General features: G+C 38.8%; 1 protein-coding gene across 1 annotated transcript in view; it reads left to right on the forward strand.

Annotated features, from left to right (window-relative positions):
* The first annotated feature begins 3,211 nt into the window (after window positions 1-3,211).
* plcb1 (phospholipase C beta 1) overlaps window positions 3,212-18,824 on the forward strand; it is a 37,205-nt gene continuing 21,592 nt past the window's right edge. The window contains exons 1-11 of the mRNA XM_088086110.1: window positions 3,212-3,597; window positions 5,585-5,662; window positions 7,173-7,241; window positions 9,950-10,090; window positions 10,870-10,949; window positions 12,534-12,587; window positions 13,216-13,291; window positions 14,333-14,433; window positions 15,326-15,489; window positions 16,922-17,068; window positions 18,158-18,315. Of these exons, the coding sequence (XP_087942236.1) occupies window positions 3,499-3,597; window positions 5,585-5,662; window positions 7,173-7,241; window positions 9,950-10,090; window positions 10,870-10,949; window positions 12,534-12,587; window positions 13,216-13,291; window positions 14,333-14,433; window positions 15,326-15,489; window positions 16,922-17,068; window positions 18,158-18,315 (1,167 nt within the window). The 5' untranslated portion in view covers window positions 3,212-3,498. The remainder of the gene's footprint in view (window positions 3,598-5,584; window positions 5,663-7,172; window positions 7,242-9,949; window positions 10,091-10,869; window positions 10,950-12,533; window positions 12,588-13,215; window positions 13,292-14,332; window positions 14,434-15,325; window positions 15,490-16,921; window positions 17,069-18,157; window positions 18,316-18,824) is intronic.

Here is an 18,824-nt window from a genome sequence, read left to right on the forward strand (position 1 = left end):
AAACCCCTGAGGATGCATTTTTCTGAGCATCGTTGTTATGTATCCATGTCATCTGCTGCTCTGCAGACACACGGGGACACATTTACCGGGACTGTTTTATAGAGGACATGGCTGGATTTGAATCCACAGCTTCTCGTCAAACCGAACGCGCAGGGGCTGATATTACAGGCGTTCACAGGGTCGTGTCCTTAAATGTCCTCGTTACACACATACTCAAACTCTAAACCACGTCCTCTCCTCTACTGGACTCTTCGTGCACCAAAACTGCCAATTTCAAAATTTGTATTTCAAGGCCGGGACAAATTGTCATTCTTTTTCTTTTTTTAATACATTATTGTTCCAGTACTCAGTTATTCAATCTCCACTGTCTCGCCCACTCTCCTTCCACTGTTAAAATTAATCGTAAAAATAAAACAAAAATCTAATTCCAACCCGTGTATTTATAGGTACACTATATTGCCAAAAGTATGTGGACACAATTGTACTTTTTTTCCGTGGCTTTAGCTCATAGACTGTATAAAATAATGGATGCTGCTACTGTGACGTCACCCGCTGGTTTATAGACTCCCATTTTTAAGCCTTGAGTTTGGCATTTCGGCCATGTTCGTTAACTCTTGAGCCAGCCCCAAGTGGCCATTAGAGGAACTGCAGTTTTTGAATCTTTAGCATTGGTTTCCTTTTTTAAACCTCTGAGTTTGCCGCTTGCTTGAGCCAGGACTCACGATTCCAGCCAAAAAATCAGATTTTTTTGTGCTTTCAATTTTGGGTCAACAGTCAACATCTTTAGTATAACATAAACACAAAGTTATGGCATATAAAGGGGAAGAGGTCGGGGATTAAAAAAAAAATTTGGTTTTTACCTCGATCAGAAATAGCAATATTTTTCAAAATTTTCTGTTTTATTACGTACGGGAGGGCCATGTGTTTGTATGCGGCTGGTTTAAAAATAAATTATAACCAGTTTGATATTAAACACCAGATTCGACCAGTATACCTAATTTATTTATGTATTAAAGTTTGGGTTTTTTTTGTGCTTTTCGCCTTTATTTGACAGCTTAAGCGTCAAAGTGGAGGAGCGAGGGGATGACTGTGGCCGGTTAGGCGAGGACGTAACCTCTGTATACGGGGCACCTGCTCTACCAACTGAGCTCCTGGGCGCCCCAGAATACCAAATTTTACCAGATGTTGCACCTGAGTCAGAACCCGGTCTTGGCATATGAACCTCATAGATATCAGCTGTGCGCTGGAGATCAGACTGGACACTAAACCACTCAAAAAATGGGTGAGTACCCGTTTTGTTATCTTCCTTTATTTGTACCGTTACTTTTTAAACAGAAAATATACATTTTATATTATGATATCTACTGGAAATAAGTTCATTTTTCCAGGGATCTCCCTCCAGCCTTATGTTTTAGTAGCGAATAAGAAGGAATAATTCCTCATTTCAGTTTAATCAATCAGCTGTTCCTTGTCCATTGCAGCGCTGTCAAAGCGAGCGACAGGAATAAATAGAAACATGATGTCTGACAAAAGTGAACTTTTTAGTAATGAAATGTAATCTCCGTGTTGTCGGTGCTAGATTTGGCTGTTAATTTTGCACGGCTCATCAGACATCAGTGGCTCCATTAGTCTGTTTATAAACATGATATGAAGTTAATCACATTGTCATGTTACTAATGCAATATGAGTTGGATTTAACATTTTAACTAGGTTGGCATAAGTTTACAGGCTACTTTTTAACCCTTTGAAACCTGGGTGGACACCAGTATTTCTTGTAAAGCATGAAGGTGAAACCTTTGAAACATGAGCAAAAAGAAACTGGCAAAAAGTGACAAGAAAACAACTCGAAAATTTTAAAAAAAGAGAGAGAGAGAGAAATATTAGAAAATAACCCAAAAAAAGGAAAATATCCAAAAGCTCATTCTCATTATTATAAATATATATTTTCAATTTTTAGCACTTTTTCTTAAAGTCATGTACTCATTTGTTCTAGTTTTTTACTTTCTAGTTTTTGTTAATTTTTAATTAATTTTCTTGTAACTTTTTAACTTTTTTTCCCCCCAAGTTGCTCATTGCCCTGCTCTCATGGTTTTGAAAGACACCGAGCTGATTTTCTCAGATTTCAGAGGGTTTTTTTTTTTTTTGCCTGAATGTGTCATAATGACAGATGCTGTTTCAGCGGGTTTGCCTAAAATTAAACTGGTTTAAGACTCAACTTGAATCAGACCGACAAAACAAGAAATCAGCTCTAAAATTTGTCGTAATTTGATAAATTCATCATCGATATTTCTGCATATATTTTCATGACCGCCAAACATAAATATTCCTTTTCACTCTTCTCTGTGGCTTAATTGGATGTTGATGGCAGTTTTAATAGTAAATGTTTATGTTGTGATTTTTCTGAACCAACAGGGTGTCAAGCAGCAGAGAAGCAAAGAGTGCATGCACCATGAAGATGATCTAACGTGGGACGGATCTATTTTTGTCAGCGCAGATCCTATTGACGCCAGCATCGATACTCAAAACGAGGCTTTAGTGTCCGAAAGAGATTTTTAAAAAAAACCCTTTTTCCCCAGTTTGGAGTGAAAGAAGTTCACTGGCCTGCCCGGAGCCGTGACCTCCACTCCACCCAACACCAACGCTGACTTCCTGCCAGGACTTATCGCCCAACACCAGTGCCAAATCTCACTAATGCCGGCCAAAAGCGCAAAATCCCTGCAGCCAGCCTCCAAAATCTGATGGAGGCAGAAGAGCGGAGGCTGCTGCAGCTGCAGATTCATGCTTTAGGAGTAAAAATGGGTTTAATGTTCAGTGTCCACATACTTATGACAATATATTCAAAAGTGGCCTCATTTGACCGTAATCCTAATTTCGCCCTTCACTGAATCGCCCACTCTCTTTCCCCTCTCATCCCACCATCCTCTCTCCTTTTCCATCCTTCCTCTTCTCCTCTTTTCATTTCTCTCCATCTCTCCCACTCTCTTCTTTCTTTCTCTCTGTCGCTCCCGCTCTCTCCCTCTCTCTTATCCCTCCCCCATCTGTGGGAAGCTGCCGTTTGTGCGCATGTCGCCGATGAGTCAATTTGTGGAGGCAGTGCACGCACGCACACACACACGCACACGCAGAAACACACACACATATCCTGTCTCCCACGAAGGCATCTGTTTCAGTCTGTCTCTCTGTGAGATGCAGCACCAACACAGGAGAGAGGGGGAGACAAACCGAGGGAGGGAGAGATAAGAAAAGAGAGGAAGAAGACACAGAGCTGAGAGAGAAAGAGGAGAGAGAAGGAGTGAAATTTAAAAAAAGAGAGAAGTGCAGCTGAGACAAATCTGAAGAGGAGAAGATGCTGCTGCAGCGGAGCGTCTCTGCCTGACTTCTGAGGAGTTTGGGCTCGGACATGACGGAGATGCAGCATCCAAGTGTGTGAGCATCTTCCAGTGTGTGTGTGTGTGTGTGTGTGTGTGTGTGTGTGTGTGTGTTTGTGTGTGTGAAGTCATGGCGAGCGCTCAGCCGGGGGTCCATGCGTTAAAACTCCAGCCTCCCTCCGTCTCTCAAACACTGAAGAACGGAAGCAACTTCATCAAATGGGACGAGGTAAGAAGGCTGATTTTTAGGTACTTTTAATGCAAAATACAAATACATATGTAAACCAAAGAGTTGTATGATTTGGGGATTTATTTTTTGTAATACCTAAATATATTTTGGCAATTTTCTCGTCAATATGAGGACTTGAATCAGAGAAAAGGAGGAGGAAGAGGAGGAAATGTGCCATGTTGTCAGATGTGTTTACTATTCATTTGTTGATTGAGCTTTGGCAGTAAATACCTGTGGATTAGACGCCAGCAAGACAGACAGGAGTGTGTGTGTGTGTGTGTGTGTGTGTGTGTGTGTGTGTGTATATCATGTAACTGTGGTCCGTTTCTTCACCGCCACCTGTTGAAATTCATTAGTATGCACTTACAGTGTGTGTGTTTTTGCATTTAGACATGTATAAAACACACACACACAAAAAACACACTTAAACGCCGTCATGTGCACAAATACATAATTGCAGGTGTTTGTGTGTGTGTGTGTGTGTGTGTGTGTGTGTGTGTATATTTGTGCGTGCACACAGTGCATGTGTGTGTGTGTGGGTATGCTGAAGTACAGAGCTCTGACAATGAGAAACGTGCTGTCCGGTTGCCATGGTAACTGGCATGGCTACCACCACCTAAACAGATCTGGTGTGTGTGTGTGTGTGTGAGAGAGAGAGAGAGAATGGATTAGTGTGTGTGTGTGTGTGTGTGTGTGTGTGTGTGTGTGTGTAAATCAATGCATTGAGCCATATGATATCACGAATCATACTTACGGAAAAACTAATCCAGTATACTGTTGAATCTATTCACTGTGATGGAACCAACTGTGTGTGTGTGTTTGCTGTGTGTTTTGATATTTGAATATTTTGCGAACACATACAGCTGGGTTCTATGAAAAATAGAGTTGGTTGCCATGCCGACAAGTGACAACCAGGGATCTAGTTAACCATCTTCTGAGCTTTTTTTTCTTCTAGTTTCTCTGCTTTTGAATGTAGGCTGCAGTATTTATGAGGAAAGCAGCTCTGACAGCAGAAACCACGACCTTTTCAGAGCACATGCAAAGAAATATACAAAACTTTATGAGCACTGATGCCTCCACAAGTATGCTGGCAGTGTGTTTCCCACAGGAGCCTGCCCGGCCCCCGTACTGTGTGTTAAGTGCACTTTTTCACGTGCTTTTTACAGACTCTAGATCTATTTTTAATTTGCAAAAGTTAATTGAAAAACTCCATCCTCTTCCCTTCACAGCACAGAAACATTTTACAAGCTCTTCCCTAAAGCTAAAACCTGTAATGCAGAGATACTTACAGCCTGAGGGCCAAATCTGACCCCCGATACGGTGCCGGGTGGCCCCTAAACCATTTTCTAATTCATGATAAAAATAAAGTGATTCACACTGTGAATTGTTTTTGTACTTTTAGTATCTATAAGGTGTCAGAGTGCATGAAACAGCATCAAAATAGAGCTGGTTTATCAGAAATAGTGCCAGTGGAGGATCCACCCCCAAACAGAGGTCCTGGTTAAGACCCTGATGACCTCTGCCTGAACTCCAGTAACCCTGCAGGACCTCGGAGGGTGACTACAGGCGCCAGCCCCACGCCTTTTTAGTTTTCTCTTTAGTTATTTATTCAGTTTATTTTTTTAGATTTATTAATAAAATTGTATTGATATATTTTAGTATTATTGTATTCACTATTAAAATAGTGACTAAAACAGTGACTACAGCGCTTTGGCGATTCTGTAATTTGTTATAGTCGTGCTAATAAAGCTTTTTGATTTTGAATTTGTAACATTGCATAAAATTTTACCTCTCCTCTTAAAACGATGATGTAATGAGGTCAACAGGGAGCCATTCCATTATGAAATGGGATTTTCAGCATAAATTAGTAATTTCTATGGGCACTATTTTTTAATACCCTTTTATTGCATTATATAAAGCAGAAATAAATTTACTATTTTTGAAAGAGTTTCTTATTAACATAGCTTCATGTTTTCTTTCTTTTTAGGATCTGTCTACTGTGACTCCAGTGACTCTACATGTGGATCCACATGGATTTTACCTCTACTGGACCGACCAAAACAAGGTGCAGCACACAAACACAAGCACTGTCCTAACCTGCCTCTACACACACACACACACACACACACACACACACACACACACACACGTATTGTTAATGAGCCGATGATTTGTAATTTCTTAATTTAAGAAGAGAAAATATACACCAATCCACATTTAAACAAATGTAAATGCAGTTAGCTGTGGAGCTAGTTTTCATCGCTTGCCTGATGTTAAAAGGCTAAAATAATAAGAATGATGATAAATACAATGTGAATGATGAGAAACAAATAGTGAAATCAACTAAATTACAAAAATCTGAATAATTTTCCATTTTAATATATAAAACGTATAAGACATTAGTTGCAGAAAATAGCTGCTGGTATCCATAGCAACTTGTGCAACTTGCTAACAGCTAATGCTAGCTGATCTTACGCTGCTTTCACGTGCTCCTCGGAAATATCGTATTTGCTGGATCCAACGTTATAATTCCAAGTGGGAAATTGGGAAATTTCGGTGACACCCGATTTTCCGAGTTGTGGAGTTTCAGGGCAGCAGAAATGGAGGAAAAAGCATAGAAACTGATAATAATTCATGGTAAAAAATTATATATTTCATTATTTTGTTCCTAGCAGCTCTCATTTACTTTTAGTAGTTGCATTATTTTATTTTATGCATCTATTAGCTGCAGCAAGCGAGTAAACTTTGAACTATAAAGCATGCTCGGCGAGTATACTTACATTGATAACAATGTTATTTTATAACAAAAGTTGCCGACTTTACGTCATAAATGCATAAACATGGCGGCAAAAGTCAATGTTTGGTCAGTGCTAAGAAACGGTTTTATGGATTCACGTATTAAATATCAATTTTTGATCACATGTAAAGTGTAATATGGTACTAATGTTAACTGCTGTCCATGAAGAGTGACCTAGATTAAATATAAAAAATATAATTTATACAGTAATGTAGAGAAACAATCCAATAAAATTACATTTTCTGAGATAATAATATATGTTAAAGGAAAAGATGCACAAAAACTCAATATAATTTAATTCTGTGTATTTTTTCTGCATTTGACTTGTTGGCAAACTGGTAGGTCGTATAGTATTTGCATTAAACATGCACAGGATGTGTGTCCTGTCAGTGTAAATGCAGGGCTGGAAATTAGCACCGGAAAAATGCTGGTAAACTGTGCAAGTGGATGCTAAATTTGCTTCACTCACCCGCCACAAAAACAATGGTAATCTATGGAGCGGCTGGTAGATTTTGGAGTCAAGCAGCCACAGTGACAGGTGGACAAAAAAAATATACTGATACGGGTTTTGCACAGATATACGGCAGTGAAAGGCTGAAGGAAGGAGCAGGAAAACACACAGACAGCATGCCATCATTGATTGTCACAAACACACACACTTTCTCTCCAGGTGGGCTTAAATCCAGGAAACAGGATGAAGCATTTAGCTCCTGCTGACTGTGTGTGTGTGTGTGTGTGTGTGTGTGTGTGTGTGTGTGTGTGTGTGTGTGTTTTTTAGGACACAGAGTTGTTGGACCTGACCGTTGTAAAAGATGTCAGAACGGGGAGAAGCACCAAAACACCCAAGGTACCATCATCTCTCCGATCAGCTTGTTTTAATTTTTCAGTTTTTTTGCACCTTTTGTTATTTTTTGTCTAACTAATCTCTCTCATAAATGTCTCCTGCTGTAATTTATTGTGTAAATGCTTCGACGTCCTGTCGCTATGTTTTGTCTTCCTCTTCGTGTTCGTTGCTTGTAAAGCGCTCTATAAATAACAGATAATATACTCATCAGCAGCCACATTAACGCCACTCTCCTCCTGACTGCGGTACTCGAATGACTTTGCATCATGATTACAGCGGCTGCTTCACAAACTTCCAGTTATCTTCTCCCTCCGTTCCTCTCACTGCATCTGCATTTATTTTGTCATCCAGAAATTGATGTTTTTATTGTGCCGTCGCTCACTGGAGCCAAAGAAAAGCTCTTTCTGGTCTTTACGGTTTAAGCAGAGGAGGGAAGTAAACTTAATGCGATTATATTAAAATTCTTAAAGAAAGATGTTAAATAATTTGTTTCCAGTATTAAAACACGCAGGGTTCATACGGTCATAAAAACCTGGAAAAGTCATGGAATTTGCAAATAGCAATTTTCAGGCCTTGAAAAGTTTTGGGAAAAATAAATATATCCTGTAGATTTTGGAAAAGTCGTGGAAATCTGTTTCACAAGCCTGTATAATAACACATGATGTGTTCAAAGACTCTCGTTCATTTGAAAATGCAACAATAATTTTTCCACAGCTCCTGGTGTGAAGTGCTGTCATTTTTGTGATATTTTAAGAAAATATGCCTTCAAATTTTTGATGTAAAACAAAAACAACCTAAAGTTTTTCTTCAAAAATCACCAAAAATAAAAAAAATCCCCTAAAGAATAACAGCAGTGAAAGTGAATACAAAATATAGCCACATTGTTGTATGCCCCTAAACTAAGCCAATACACACACATATATACCGTATATTCTGTTATTTTTTTAAATAATATATATTTTAAAAAGCTATTCAATAGTAATGAAAAACAAATGATGGTTGTTTTAGATATGGTCTTGCAAATTTGCCTCAGAATCACAGAAATGCTTTGGTACAAATGTGTGTGAACCCTGAAGAAGAATTATGTCCACTAATAAAAAGCAGGCTGAGAATATGACTCATTTATGAGTAATTTAACACTACACTGACTTTTCATTCCTTGCAGTTTCACAATGATATTTGTGGCATCCACGATGTTACGCTTTATTCTAATTATACTTCATACTATTTGGATCAAAGGTGTCCGAGATAGTTTTATACATCCATGACTCAATAAATGTTGTGTACTGAGCATGATGCGTCCTGCAGGGCCGATCCTGTCTGCGCTCCAAAACCCAACACACCAGATCAGCACTTTTTCCACATGAAATGGCACATGCCACTCGTGCCAACTTAAACTGACACCTTCTTCAGCCAAGAAGCAAAAACACCACGTGCACCATTATCGCGGTAAACAAGTATTTAGCACGAATCTGTCAGAGTTCAGGTAAGAAGAACAACTCCTGTGCTGTTTTTCACAGAGCATAAAAACAAGGTTTTTAATGGAAACCACCTGATATTTATATATATCTGAGGAGAATTGTGATTTGTGAGAATGGGCTTTATAAATACGATTTTGGGTAGTTTCTTGGATTTTAGGACAGTTCTCAGGTTATAGGACATTTCTTGGATTTTAGGACATTTGTAAGATTTAAGGGTGTTTCTCAGATTTTAGGTTGTTTCTAGGATTTTATGACATCTTTAGGATTTTAGGACAGTTCTCAGATTTTAGGACATTTGTAGCATTTCAGGACTTTTCCAGGATTTTAGGACATTTGTAGCATTTCAGGACTTTTCCAGGATTTTAGGACCTTTCTAGGATTTAAGGTCATTTCTCTGATTTTAGGAGATTTCTAGGATTTTAGCACATCTCCAGGATTTCACAATATTTTTAGGATTTTAGGACATTTTTAAGATTTTTAGGATCTTTCTAGGATTTTAGCACATTTTCAGGATTTTAGGATGTTAAGATTAAGATTATTTTTTATTGTCATTCAGCTTCTCAAATCCATCTTTTGTGTACATACTTATTCTATTACTTACTTATTATTATGTGTACATACCTTATTTCCTCTATGTACATACTTATTTTATTACTTATTTATTGTTATTTGTTATTGTTATTTTCTTTGTTACATTTCACTTTTCTTTTTTCATGCTGCTGTAACATTTGAAATTTCCCCCAATGGGGGATCAATAAAGGAATATTCTATTCTATTCTATTCTATTCAAAGACATCAGAGATAAAGAGCATCACGAAATTACGGGCATGCCTCTGTTTAAAAACGAGTCAGTGCAGTCACTGCCAACACAGGCGCTGCATTTTCAGTATTTTAGGTCATTTCTGGGACTTTAGGATTGGACATTTATAAGATTTTCGGATTTTAGGAAGATTTTAAAACTGATTAGAATTTGGTGGTCCAATTTTAACATCGTAATGTTCTGCAGAAACATTTCTCTGGCCAATACTTAACGTCATATCTCAGGACCAGAAGGTGAGATATTAGGTCAGATCCTGAACTGTTGACACTAATGTTGAAACTGTGCTGACTGTAGAGATCGTCTGTGCTGTCGGGCTAGTGTGTGTTTTCACAGACATGGATGTAAACTGTAACTGCAACTCGACTGACGCGTGAGGCGATAATTCGGGTTTATTCTGTGTCGTCCAATAGGAGGCCAAGCTGCGGGAGCTGCTGGATGTGGGAAATCTGGTTGGCCGGCTGGAGAACCGCATGGTTACCGTGGTTACGGCCTCAGACCTCGTGAACGTCAACCAGCTCAACTTCATCGCTTCACAAGAGGAGGAAGCTAAGGTACCAAACACACTCACAGCGACAATGTCATGGTGGTGATGGTGATGGTGGTGATGGTGATGGTGATGATGATGGTGGTGGTGGTTATGATGGTGATGATGATGTGATGGTGATGATGGTAGTGATGGTGATTGTGATGATGATGGTGATGGTGATGATAGTAGTGATGGTGATGGTTATGGTGGTGATGATGCTGATGATGGTAGTGATGGTGATGATGGTAGTGATGATGATGGTGGTGATGATGGTGATGATGATGATGGTGATGATGATGGTGATGGTGATGATGATGATGGTGATGATGATGATGGTGATGATGATGGTGATGGTGATGATGATGATGGTGATGGTGATGATGGTGATGATGATGATGATGGTGATGATGATGGTGATGATGGTTATGGTGGTGATGATGGTGATGATGATGATGGTGATGATGATGGTGATGATGATGATGATGATGATGGTGATGATGGTGATGGTGATGATGGTGATGATGATGATGGTGGTGATGATGGTGATGGTGATGATGGTGATGATGGTGATGATGATGATGGTGATGGTGATGATGGTGGTGATGATGGTGATGATGGTGATGATGATGATGGTGATGGTGATGATGGTGGTGATGATGGTGATGATGGTGATGGTGATGATGATGATGGTGATGATGGTGGTGATGATGGTGGTGATGATGGTGATGATGGTGATGATGATGATGGTGATGATGGTGATGGTGATGATGGTGATGATGATGATGGCGTGTCTGATTTCGACAGGTGTGGTGTGAAGAGCTTTTTTCTCTGTCTTCCAACCTGCTGAGCCACAATCTCAACAGAGACCACAGTTTGCTGAAGGCGTGAGTACACACACACACACACACACACACACACACACACACACACACACACACACTTTAAGCACTCTTTATCTTCAGTCTATTTACTTGGACTGTCTGTGTTTCCAGTCTGATATATCCTCTTCCTCTGCGCCTCTACAAACACATCAGTGAGCCACACTGTTGAACACACACACACACACACACACACACACACACACACACACACACACACACACACAGTAAACTATTTTAACTCAATCCCACATTCACCGTCCTCCACAAATACTCAGTAGATGTACATTAGATGTGTGTTAATCCGAGGTTGAAAATAATCCCCTGAAAATGCCGAATTTTTCCACATTTAGTGACGATTGTTGAAAACTGCAGCGCTCAGCTGTTTGAGGAAATGACTCAGAATTTATTTTTCTGATGTAAAGCATCTTACAGATTAACATCCTCAACAGGAACAAAGAGGTTTGGATTAATGTTGGCTGTGACCTCTTCTGGGGATCTGTTGACAATTATGAAATAATAAATAAACAATAAACGCAATATTAGATATTCAGGTTGCGGATGCTTTGACTGAGCCATTTGTCTCTGTGATCGAGGATATGATGACTGGATTTTTGGTTTACTTTCAGTCAAAGGCGACATAGGTGTGTTATGTGAGCAATAATGGAAAGGGGGAACTTTTTTTGCGATAAATGGGAGTTTTGTTTTGTTGAAGTTTTTCTGTTAGGCGTAATTTAGATTTAAGGGTTAATGGAAACTCGCCTTGTGAAAGGAAAAAGTCATATTTAACTCCTTCAGGCAGGTTGTGTCCAGTTTTAACATTTGTTGAAATACACATTAAGTCGTGTAAATATTCCATTTTCAAACTAAAACTAAAAAACAAGTTTTAGTTACTTCTTTGCTGAAATATTTTTGGATGATCACAGTCTGGGATATGTCAGTGATCAGCAGCTACATTGACTGTGACAGGTCACCTAGTGGAAATAGCATGTATTTCCTCCATATGCCAAATATGGTCAAAATGACCTCATCAGGTGGAAAATAGTCAAAATGACAAATTCAGAGTCAAAAGCCCAGAATGACACCCAGAAATAATACAAGTCCTGTTTTTCTGCTCTGATGGCTGTGGGATCAAAAATGTCAGTTTGAATGGGTTTCAATGGAGCATTTTTGGACCTGAACAGTCTGAATGTAACTGTTTAGTTTCCACAGTGTATTTTAGACTTATTGTAGGAGAAATGGAAATTAACAGATTACTCAAAATGTGTGCCATATGCATGAAGGCAGCCAAAAATATCAAAAAATGAAGAGTGAAAAGTGTGTAAAATGCACCAAACAGTCTCTAAGGGCTCATGTAGAAGTTCAGAAAAGAGCTTCTTCAGAGTTTCTGTGAGATAAAGTGAGATGTTTTTTGGACAGATGTTTCTCTGTCTGAACTGTAGCTGAAGACATTAAAGGAAAATCATTGAAATTTATGATAATGATAAATATTCTCATATATTAACTGTTGCACTCGTCCTCATTTTGCTGGGTAATTATTTTGGTGAAGAAAAAGACAAAAAAAGCTCTGAACGTTTTTGTTTGTTTCAGGTACGTCAGGTTAACTCTCCAGCCCAACGCAGAGGGGAGAATCCCCGTCAAGAAGTGAGTTCGTGATTATTATTATCACCTTCCTAATCTTTAATCATGTTCACTTTGGGACACGTGTTACAGTAGATGGTGTCGAGGATGTGAGAAAATAGCCCGACGAAACCCGCGGAGACTCGCACAAACTGAAACTTTGCTCTTTCCTGTCCCTCGCTTCCAAAAATAAACTTAATTCCATGTGCACTTGGGAAAGCAAAAACAGGGACAGGATTCATGAAGGTGCTTAATTCAGCACTGACCTGGTAATCAACCGCTGCCGGAGCATGAGACGGGATAATACAGATCTGAAGGAAAGCTGAGTTTTAGGAGCAAAGCAGGGCCAGAATCAAGGGCGGATAATGTTTCTTGGAAGTCGAGTAAAGTTAGACGAATGTCGAGGTGCTTCCAAAGTTCGGCAAGTTGGAGGAGAAGTAAGAACATTGGTATTGTTTGGGGAAAAATTGTTAAAGTGAAGTTTTAGGAGACATGGGGAAGGTATTTAGGTTGCATGGAGTAAGAAGACGTTTTCCGGTGTAAATTCGGGGTCGTTCATCAGAGGGAGGAGATATTTTAAGAAGTCAAAACTGAATTTCAGGTTGTGTTTAAGTGTGAGGTGTTAACGCTGCGATGTCGTTGTCTTTTGCAGCATTGTTCGACTGTTTTCATCCGACAGAAAGAGAGTAGAGAACGCCCTGGAGAGCTGCAGACTGCCGTACGCACGGGTAAACTTCACTTCAGTTTGCTTTACTGTCAGCGACAGTAAAAAGTAGACACTCATTAGAGTTCAGAGCAGGAAAACTCTACCCGCTTTGCTCAGAGGCCACTTTTGCAAAATGACATGACCAGCAGCCCCGCACATGTTCCGCATTTTCGGACATTTCGAGGACTTTAAAACGTTTCCGGGATTTTAGGATGTTCCTCGAAATTTAGGTTGTTTCTGGGATTTTAGGACAGTTTTAGGATTTTAGGGAATGTCCAGGACATTTCTAGGATTTTAGGACATTTGCAGAATTTCTCAGAATTTAGAACAGATTTTAAGGCATTTTAATGATTTTAGGATATTTTTCAGATTTTAGGACGTTTCTCAGATGATAGGTTGTTTCTACGATTTTAGGTCATTTCTGGGATTTTAGGAGATTTCTAGCATTTCAGGACGTTTCCAGGATTTTAGCACATTTGTGGGATTTTAGGATGTGTCTTACATTTTAGCACATTTGTAGGATTTCAGGACATTAGGGTCTTAAGATGTCTGTTTAAATATGGATGCATATTTGAAAAGCTGTTGCCTTTCCTTTGGGTAACTACAGAAGAAACAGTCTTTTTCAACTTTATCCCTCTTTTCCTCCCTTTTCTGTTTTCTGTCGCGGCTTTTATCTGATGCTTTTTGTCCAGAATGACTCACAGTGCACAGAGAGGTGGAACGAGCTCAAATATCTGGGTCATCCAAGTTTTGAAGCAACCGGTGAAAAAGCAGAAAAGTCAGATTCCCCGCTCACACCGAATCTCACATTTAATATTCCTGTGAGCACAGAAAGCTTCTTTTTAATGGAGAAGAGTTGGGAAATACATCAAAGATGAAGAGAAATGTTTGATTATTTTTTAAGTTTAAAAAACTTTCTTTTTTTTTTTTTACTGCAATAGGAAGAGGATGAAACAGAGGAAGATGCTGGAGGCTGACGCAGTGTCTCTGACACCGGCAGTTCCAGCTCTTGCTAATTAAAAAACGTGGTTGCGTTAATGTCCGTGTCCTATATATCTGACAGGGTGACAGCATCAAACTGGAGGACTTCACGCTTGAAGTTTACAGGAGCTTTTTGGACTGTCTGTGTCCTCGTCCTGAGCTCAGCAACATCTTCAAACTGCAGTGAGTATTTCCAAAATCTCCGGATTAACAGCTGCAGTCACTCACCTCTGAGCAGCTCGAGTTCATGTTAAACAAGCTTCTCTGCTTTTTGAGTGCGTTTTTTTGTGCTTCGGGCCGATTTCTTTGATACGTTAAGGATGATGATTCATCTTCTGTCCCACTTGTGCACACAGAGAAGGATGAAAGAGAGACGCTTTAACTCTGGAGTGTTAATCACAGCGTTAACTCTTATTATGTTCAGCAAATGATTGTCATTTTTCATTAATCAGTCGCTAATTTTCAATTAATCAGGCTATAAGATGTTAAAAAATGCAGAAAAACATCCATCTCAAGTTCTCAGACCAAATTCTTCATCTTCCACTTTATCATTTAGTCTGAACAACAGTTAAATTGTTAAATTATAATTTTTATTTTTATTTTTTTTAATTTATTTGTTATACTTTTCTGGTAATTTTCTTGTAGTTTTTACGATTTTTTTTACTAAAGAAAAAAATATTTGAAATTAGGTTACAGGATTATTATTTTTAAACATTATCCCCAGGTCTTTCCTTGTTGTTGTTGTTTTTTACTTTTTTTTTAATTAATTAGTTTTTTATATATATATCTTACTAATTTTCAGGTAATTTTCTTGGTAATTTTTGGGTCATTTCTTCTGTCATTGCTCTTTGCTTTCCTCCCATGTTTTTAAAAGAAATCAAGCCAATTTGCCTGATTTCAAAGAGCTAATTAACTTGCATTAATCTCTTTACCTGTTACTTTAATTAAAGAAGGCAGAGATGATATGAAAGTAACATGTGGAGAGAGGAGGAGAGGATCGTATAAGGTGTTTTGGGGATTTTTAGACGTGCTGTAGTCCGCTGTAACCTCTCCTGACCTCCGCTGTGTCGTGCAGAGGATGGGACGACCGCACGCTGTCAGTCGATCAGATGACAGAGTTCATCAACAACAAGCAGAGAGACCCGCGGCTCAACGAAATCCTCTACCCGCCTCTCCGTCCTGCACAGACGCACTCTCTGATGGAGCGCTTCCAACATGACAAGGAGCAGCTGCAGCAAGGTACACACACACACACACACACACACACACACACGCACACGCACACACGCACACACTGTCTTGTGGGTATTTGCTATTTTTCACCATTTTCCTAAATAGCTTAAGTTGCCATAAGCTGCGTTTGTTCATGTACTTTTGTACATGTGTTGAGACCAAAATACTCCTCTAACCCGCCCACATCCCCTCAGAGTGTAAACTGCCAAAATAAGAACCTGAGGTGCTCACATTTGTGTCGGATCCTGCCAGAAGAAAATTTGGCTCCTGCTTCGATTCGAGCACCTCCTCCCAGCGGCGCCCCCAGAAAATTGGATTCTGCTGTTGAAGTATATCAGCTCGTTGAAAACTATGTCAGTATGGAGAGTTTTGGACAGGATTCACACACTTAAATACTTTTTAAGGTTATATTACTAATTTGATGTGCACAGACTAATACTGGCACAGATAACATTTTGAGTGTTAATGTGTTATGTGGTCCTCAGATAAGCCCGTCGCCCTTTTTCTTGAAAAGACAAATATGCAGCTTTAAGATGTGGGAGTACATCGACTGCAAGGAACTAAAATATTTATTGAGAACAATTTTTCTCAGGTTTAGGGCAGATACCTTGAGTTCAAGGTACCCTCACCAGAATTTACTTTGGAGCATTATTTATCTCCTTTCCTGGAAAGCTTTGCCAACATGGTTGGTACCACAGATGTTGTCTAGTTTCACAATAATAATAATAATAATATAATAATAATAATAATAATAATAATAATAATAATAATAATAATAATAATAATAATAATAATAATAGCTTGAGTCTTTTTGTCTTCTGTTAAATTTTAAATGTGAATTTTAAAAGTGGATAATTTAATTATTCAGCTAAAAGAAATGACAAAAATTTGCAAGAAAACAACGTACAAAAAGTTAAAATGAAAAAAACACAAACAGGAAAAAGCAAGAAAGTCATAAACAAACAAGGATATGATTTTAAAAAGCACTTAGAAAATCTGATAAATAATTATGTTAATTATAAATATAGTTAGGTTTGAAAGGTTTTTTGCCTAATTTCTTGCAAATTGCAGGACGTTTCTTGCTGAGTTGCTCAATGACTTAGTCCTTCATGTTTCATAATAATCTTTATTTGTTAGCATCTTCCATACATAAAATGCAGCTCAAAGTGCTTTACATGCGAGAGTACTGCAATTTAAAACCTAACAATATATATTTATATTTATATATATAAATAAATAAATAAATAAATAAATAATCAATATACAGTATACAACACATGGATACCACAACGCTGGAAATAAGCTGCAGACAGAGACAGAGGAAAAGACACAAAACAAGTTCATAAGAAACAACAATTGTAATTTGTGATTAAAAAAATGTATGTGTGTGCATGTGTGTGTGCGTGCGTGCGTGCGTGCGTGCGTGCGTGTTGCGTAGGCGTCATCTCTCTCCAGGCGTTGTCCAGTTATCTGTCCAGTGACGAGAACGGAGTCATCCCTCCAGAGAAACTGGATCAGTCTGAAGACATGAGCTTCCCCCTGTCACACTACATCATCAACTCATCACACAATACATACCTGACAGGTACACACACACACACACACACACACACGCACACACACGCACACACACGCACACACACGCACACACTATACTGATGCATTCAGTGGCTGTCTGCACAGCTGCAGGATTATTGTCGACATCCATCCAAGAAATTACTAATTAGTCAGTCGGGACGGATTCTGCCGCTTCATTTTTTCTTCATTTTTTCTTCATTCAGCTCATTTTATTTGTTTAGATTTTAGAGTTTGTTGTGATTCAAGCACCATCCAAAATCTCTGAACGAGATGACAGTTTAAAATTCAGAGAACAAAGCAGAGTGTTGGAGGAACATAAAGCTCCGCTCTGTGAGTCCGTACAGTTCTTCAGAGAGACGCTGAACTCTCCGAAAATCACCTCCACTAAACACACAACGTCTGTGCATCAGTGACGTTTGTGAAAAAAGCACTTCAGAAGCAGAAGTGAGCGTTGAAAATGAGGTTTGGGGTTTTATCAGGTAGAAGTCAGGTTTCTACAAGAATGTAAAAAAGGACCTTTAGGTTTTTGTCTGTATCGAGATTTTTTTTTAGTTTGATAACAGTGATTAAACAGTATGAACATTGTTAAAACATTTTATCATTGTAGTTTTATAATGTTTGAAAAACCTGTCTCAGTATGAACAGTCATTAAACATTTTATATTTTACGAATGTATGAAACACTTGAACAGTGCTTAATTATTGCAGTTATAGATTACTAATGTATGAAAAACTTGGTATGAACAGTGGTTAAATAATTTATTATCATAGTTTACTAATGTATGAAAAACTTTTCACGGTATAAACAGTGGATAAACATTTTAAAGTTTACTTATGTATGAAAAAATTGTTACAGTATGAACAGTGGCTAAACACTTAATATTTTGCTACTATATGAAAAACGTCCCGGTATGAACAGTGGTTAAATATTTTAGAGTTTACTAATGTTTGAAAAACGTTGCTGTAAATACAGTCCCAGCATTGTGCTCCATTATTATCTTTATAACCTTTTCGTCAGTGACGAAGCAGAAAAAGACGCAGCTCTGTTGCTGACTCTGTGGTGACGTCTGATGTGATTTCCTGTGCTCGTGCTGCAGCGGGCCAGCTGGCGGGGAGCTCCTCGGTGGAGATGTACCGGCAGGTTCTCCTGGCCGGATGCCGCTGTGTGGAGCTGGATGTGTGGAAAGGAAGAACTGCTGAGGAGGAACCCGTCATCACACACGGCTTCACCATGACATCGGAAATCCCTTTTAAGGTGTGTGTGCGCACGCTGCGCTATCATCGAGCCCTTTTCAGCTTCCTGTTGATGTGCAGCCGGTTACAGTTTGGCTTGACTTAACGTCCCAATTCAGCTGTTTCCTCTGAGCATTTTTAGTGGACTGTTGAGTTTAATTGCTCACATTTTTGCGTCTGTGATCAGTGGTGGAAAATGACTAAAGACATTCACACAAGTACTTTACAAGAGTATTTCCATTTTCACCTAATTTCGGTGGTAAAACACACCTTTCACTTAAATACATTTATTTGACAAATACATTTACTTTTTAGATTAAGGTTTTACACAAAGAGAAGCATAATAGGATTATAAAATATCATACAATTTCTTTTAACAATGTGTTTATTTAAAATGTTCTCATTTATGTACACATGTATGCATGCACGTATATCAGACACGTAGATATGTGTCTCGTCAGCTAAAGCCCACACTGATGCATAAGTGTACCAAACTTAACCAAAATGACATCAATGACAAGAAAAAGCGGC

Source organism: Plectropomus leopardus, chromosome 13 (genome assembly GCF_026936395.1).
Source record: "Plectropomus leopardus strain MGB_pleo_1.0 chromosome 13, ASM2693639v1, whole genome shotgun sequence".
Lineage (NCBI taxonomy): Eukaryota > Metazoa > Chordata > Actinopteri > Perciformes > Serranidae > Plectropomus > Plectropomus leopardus.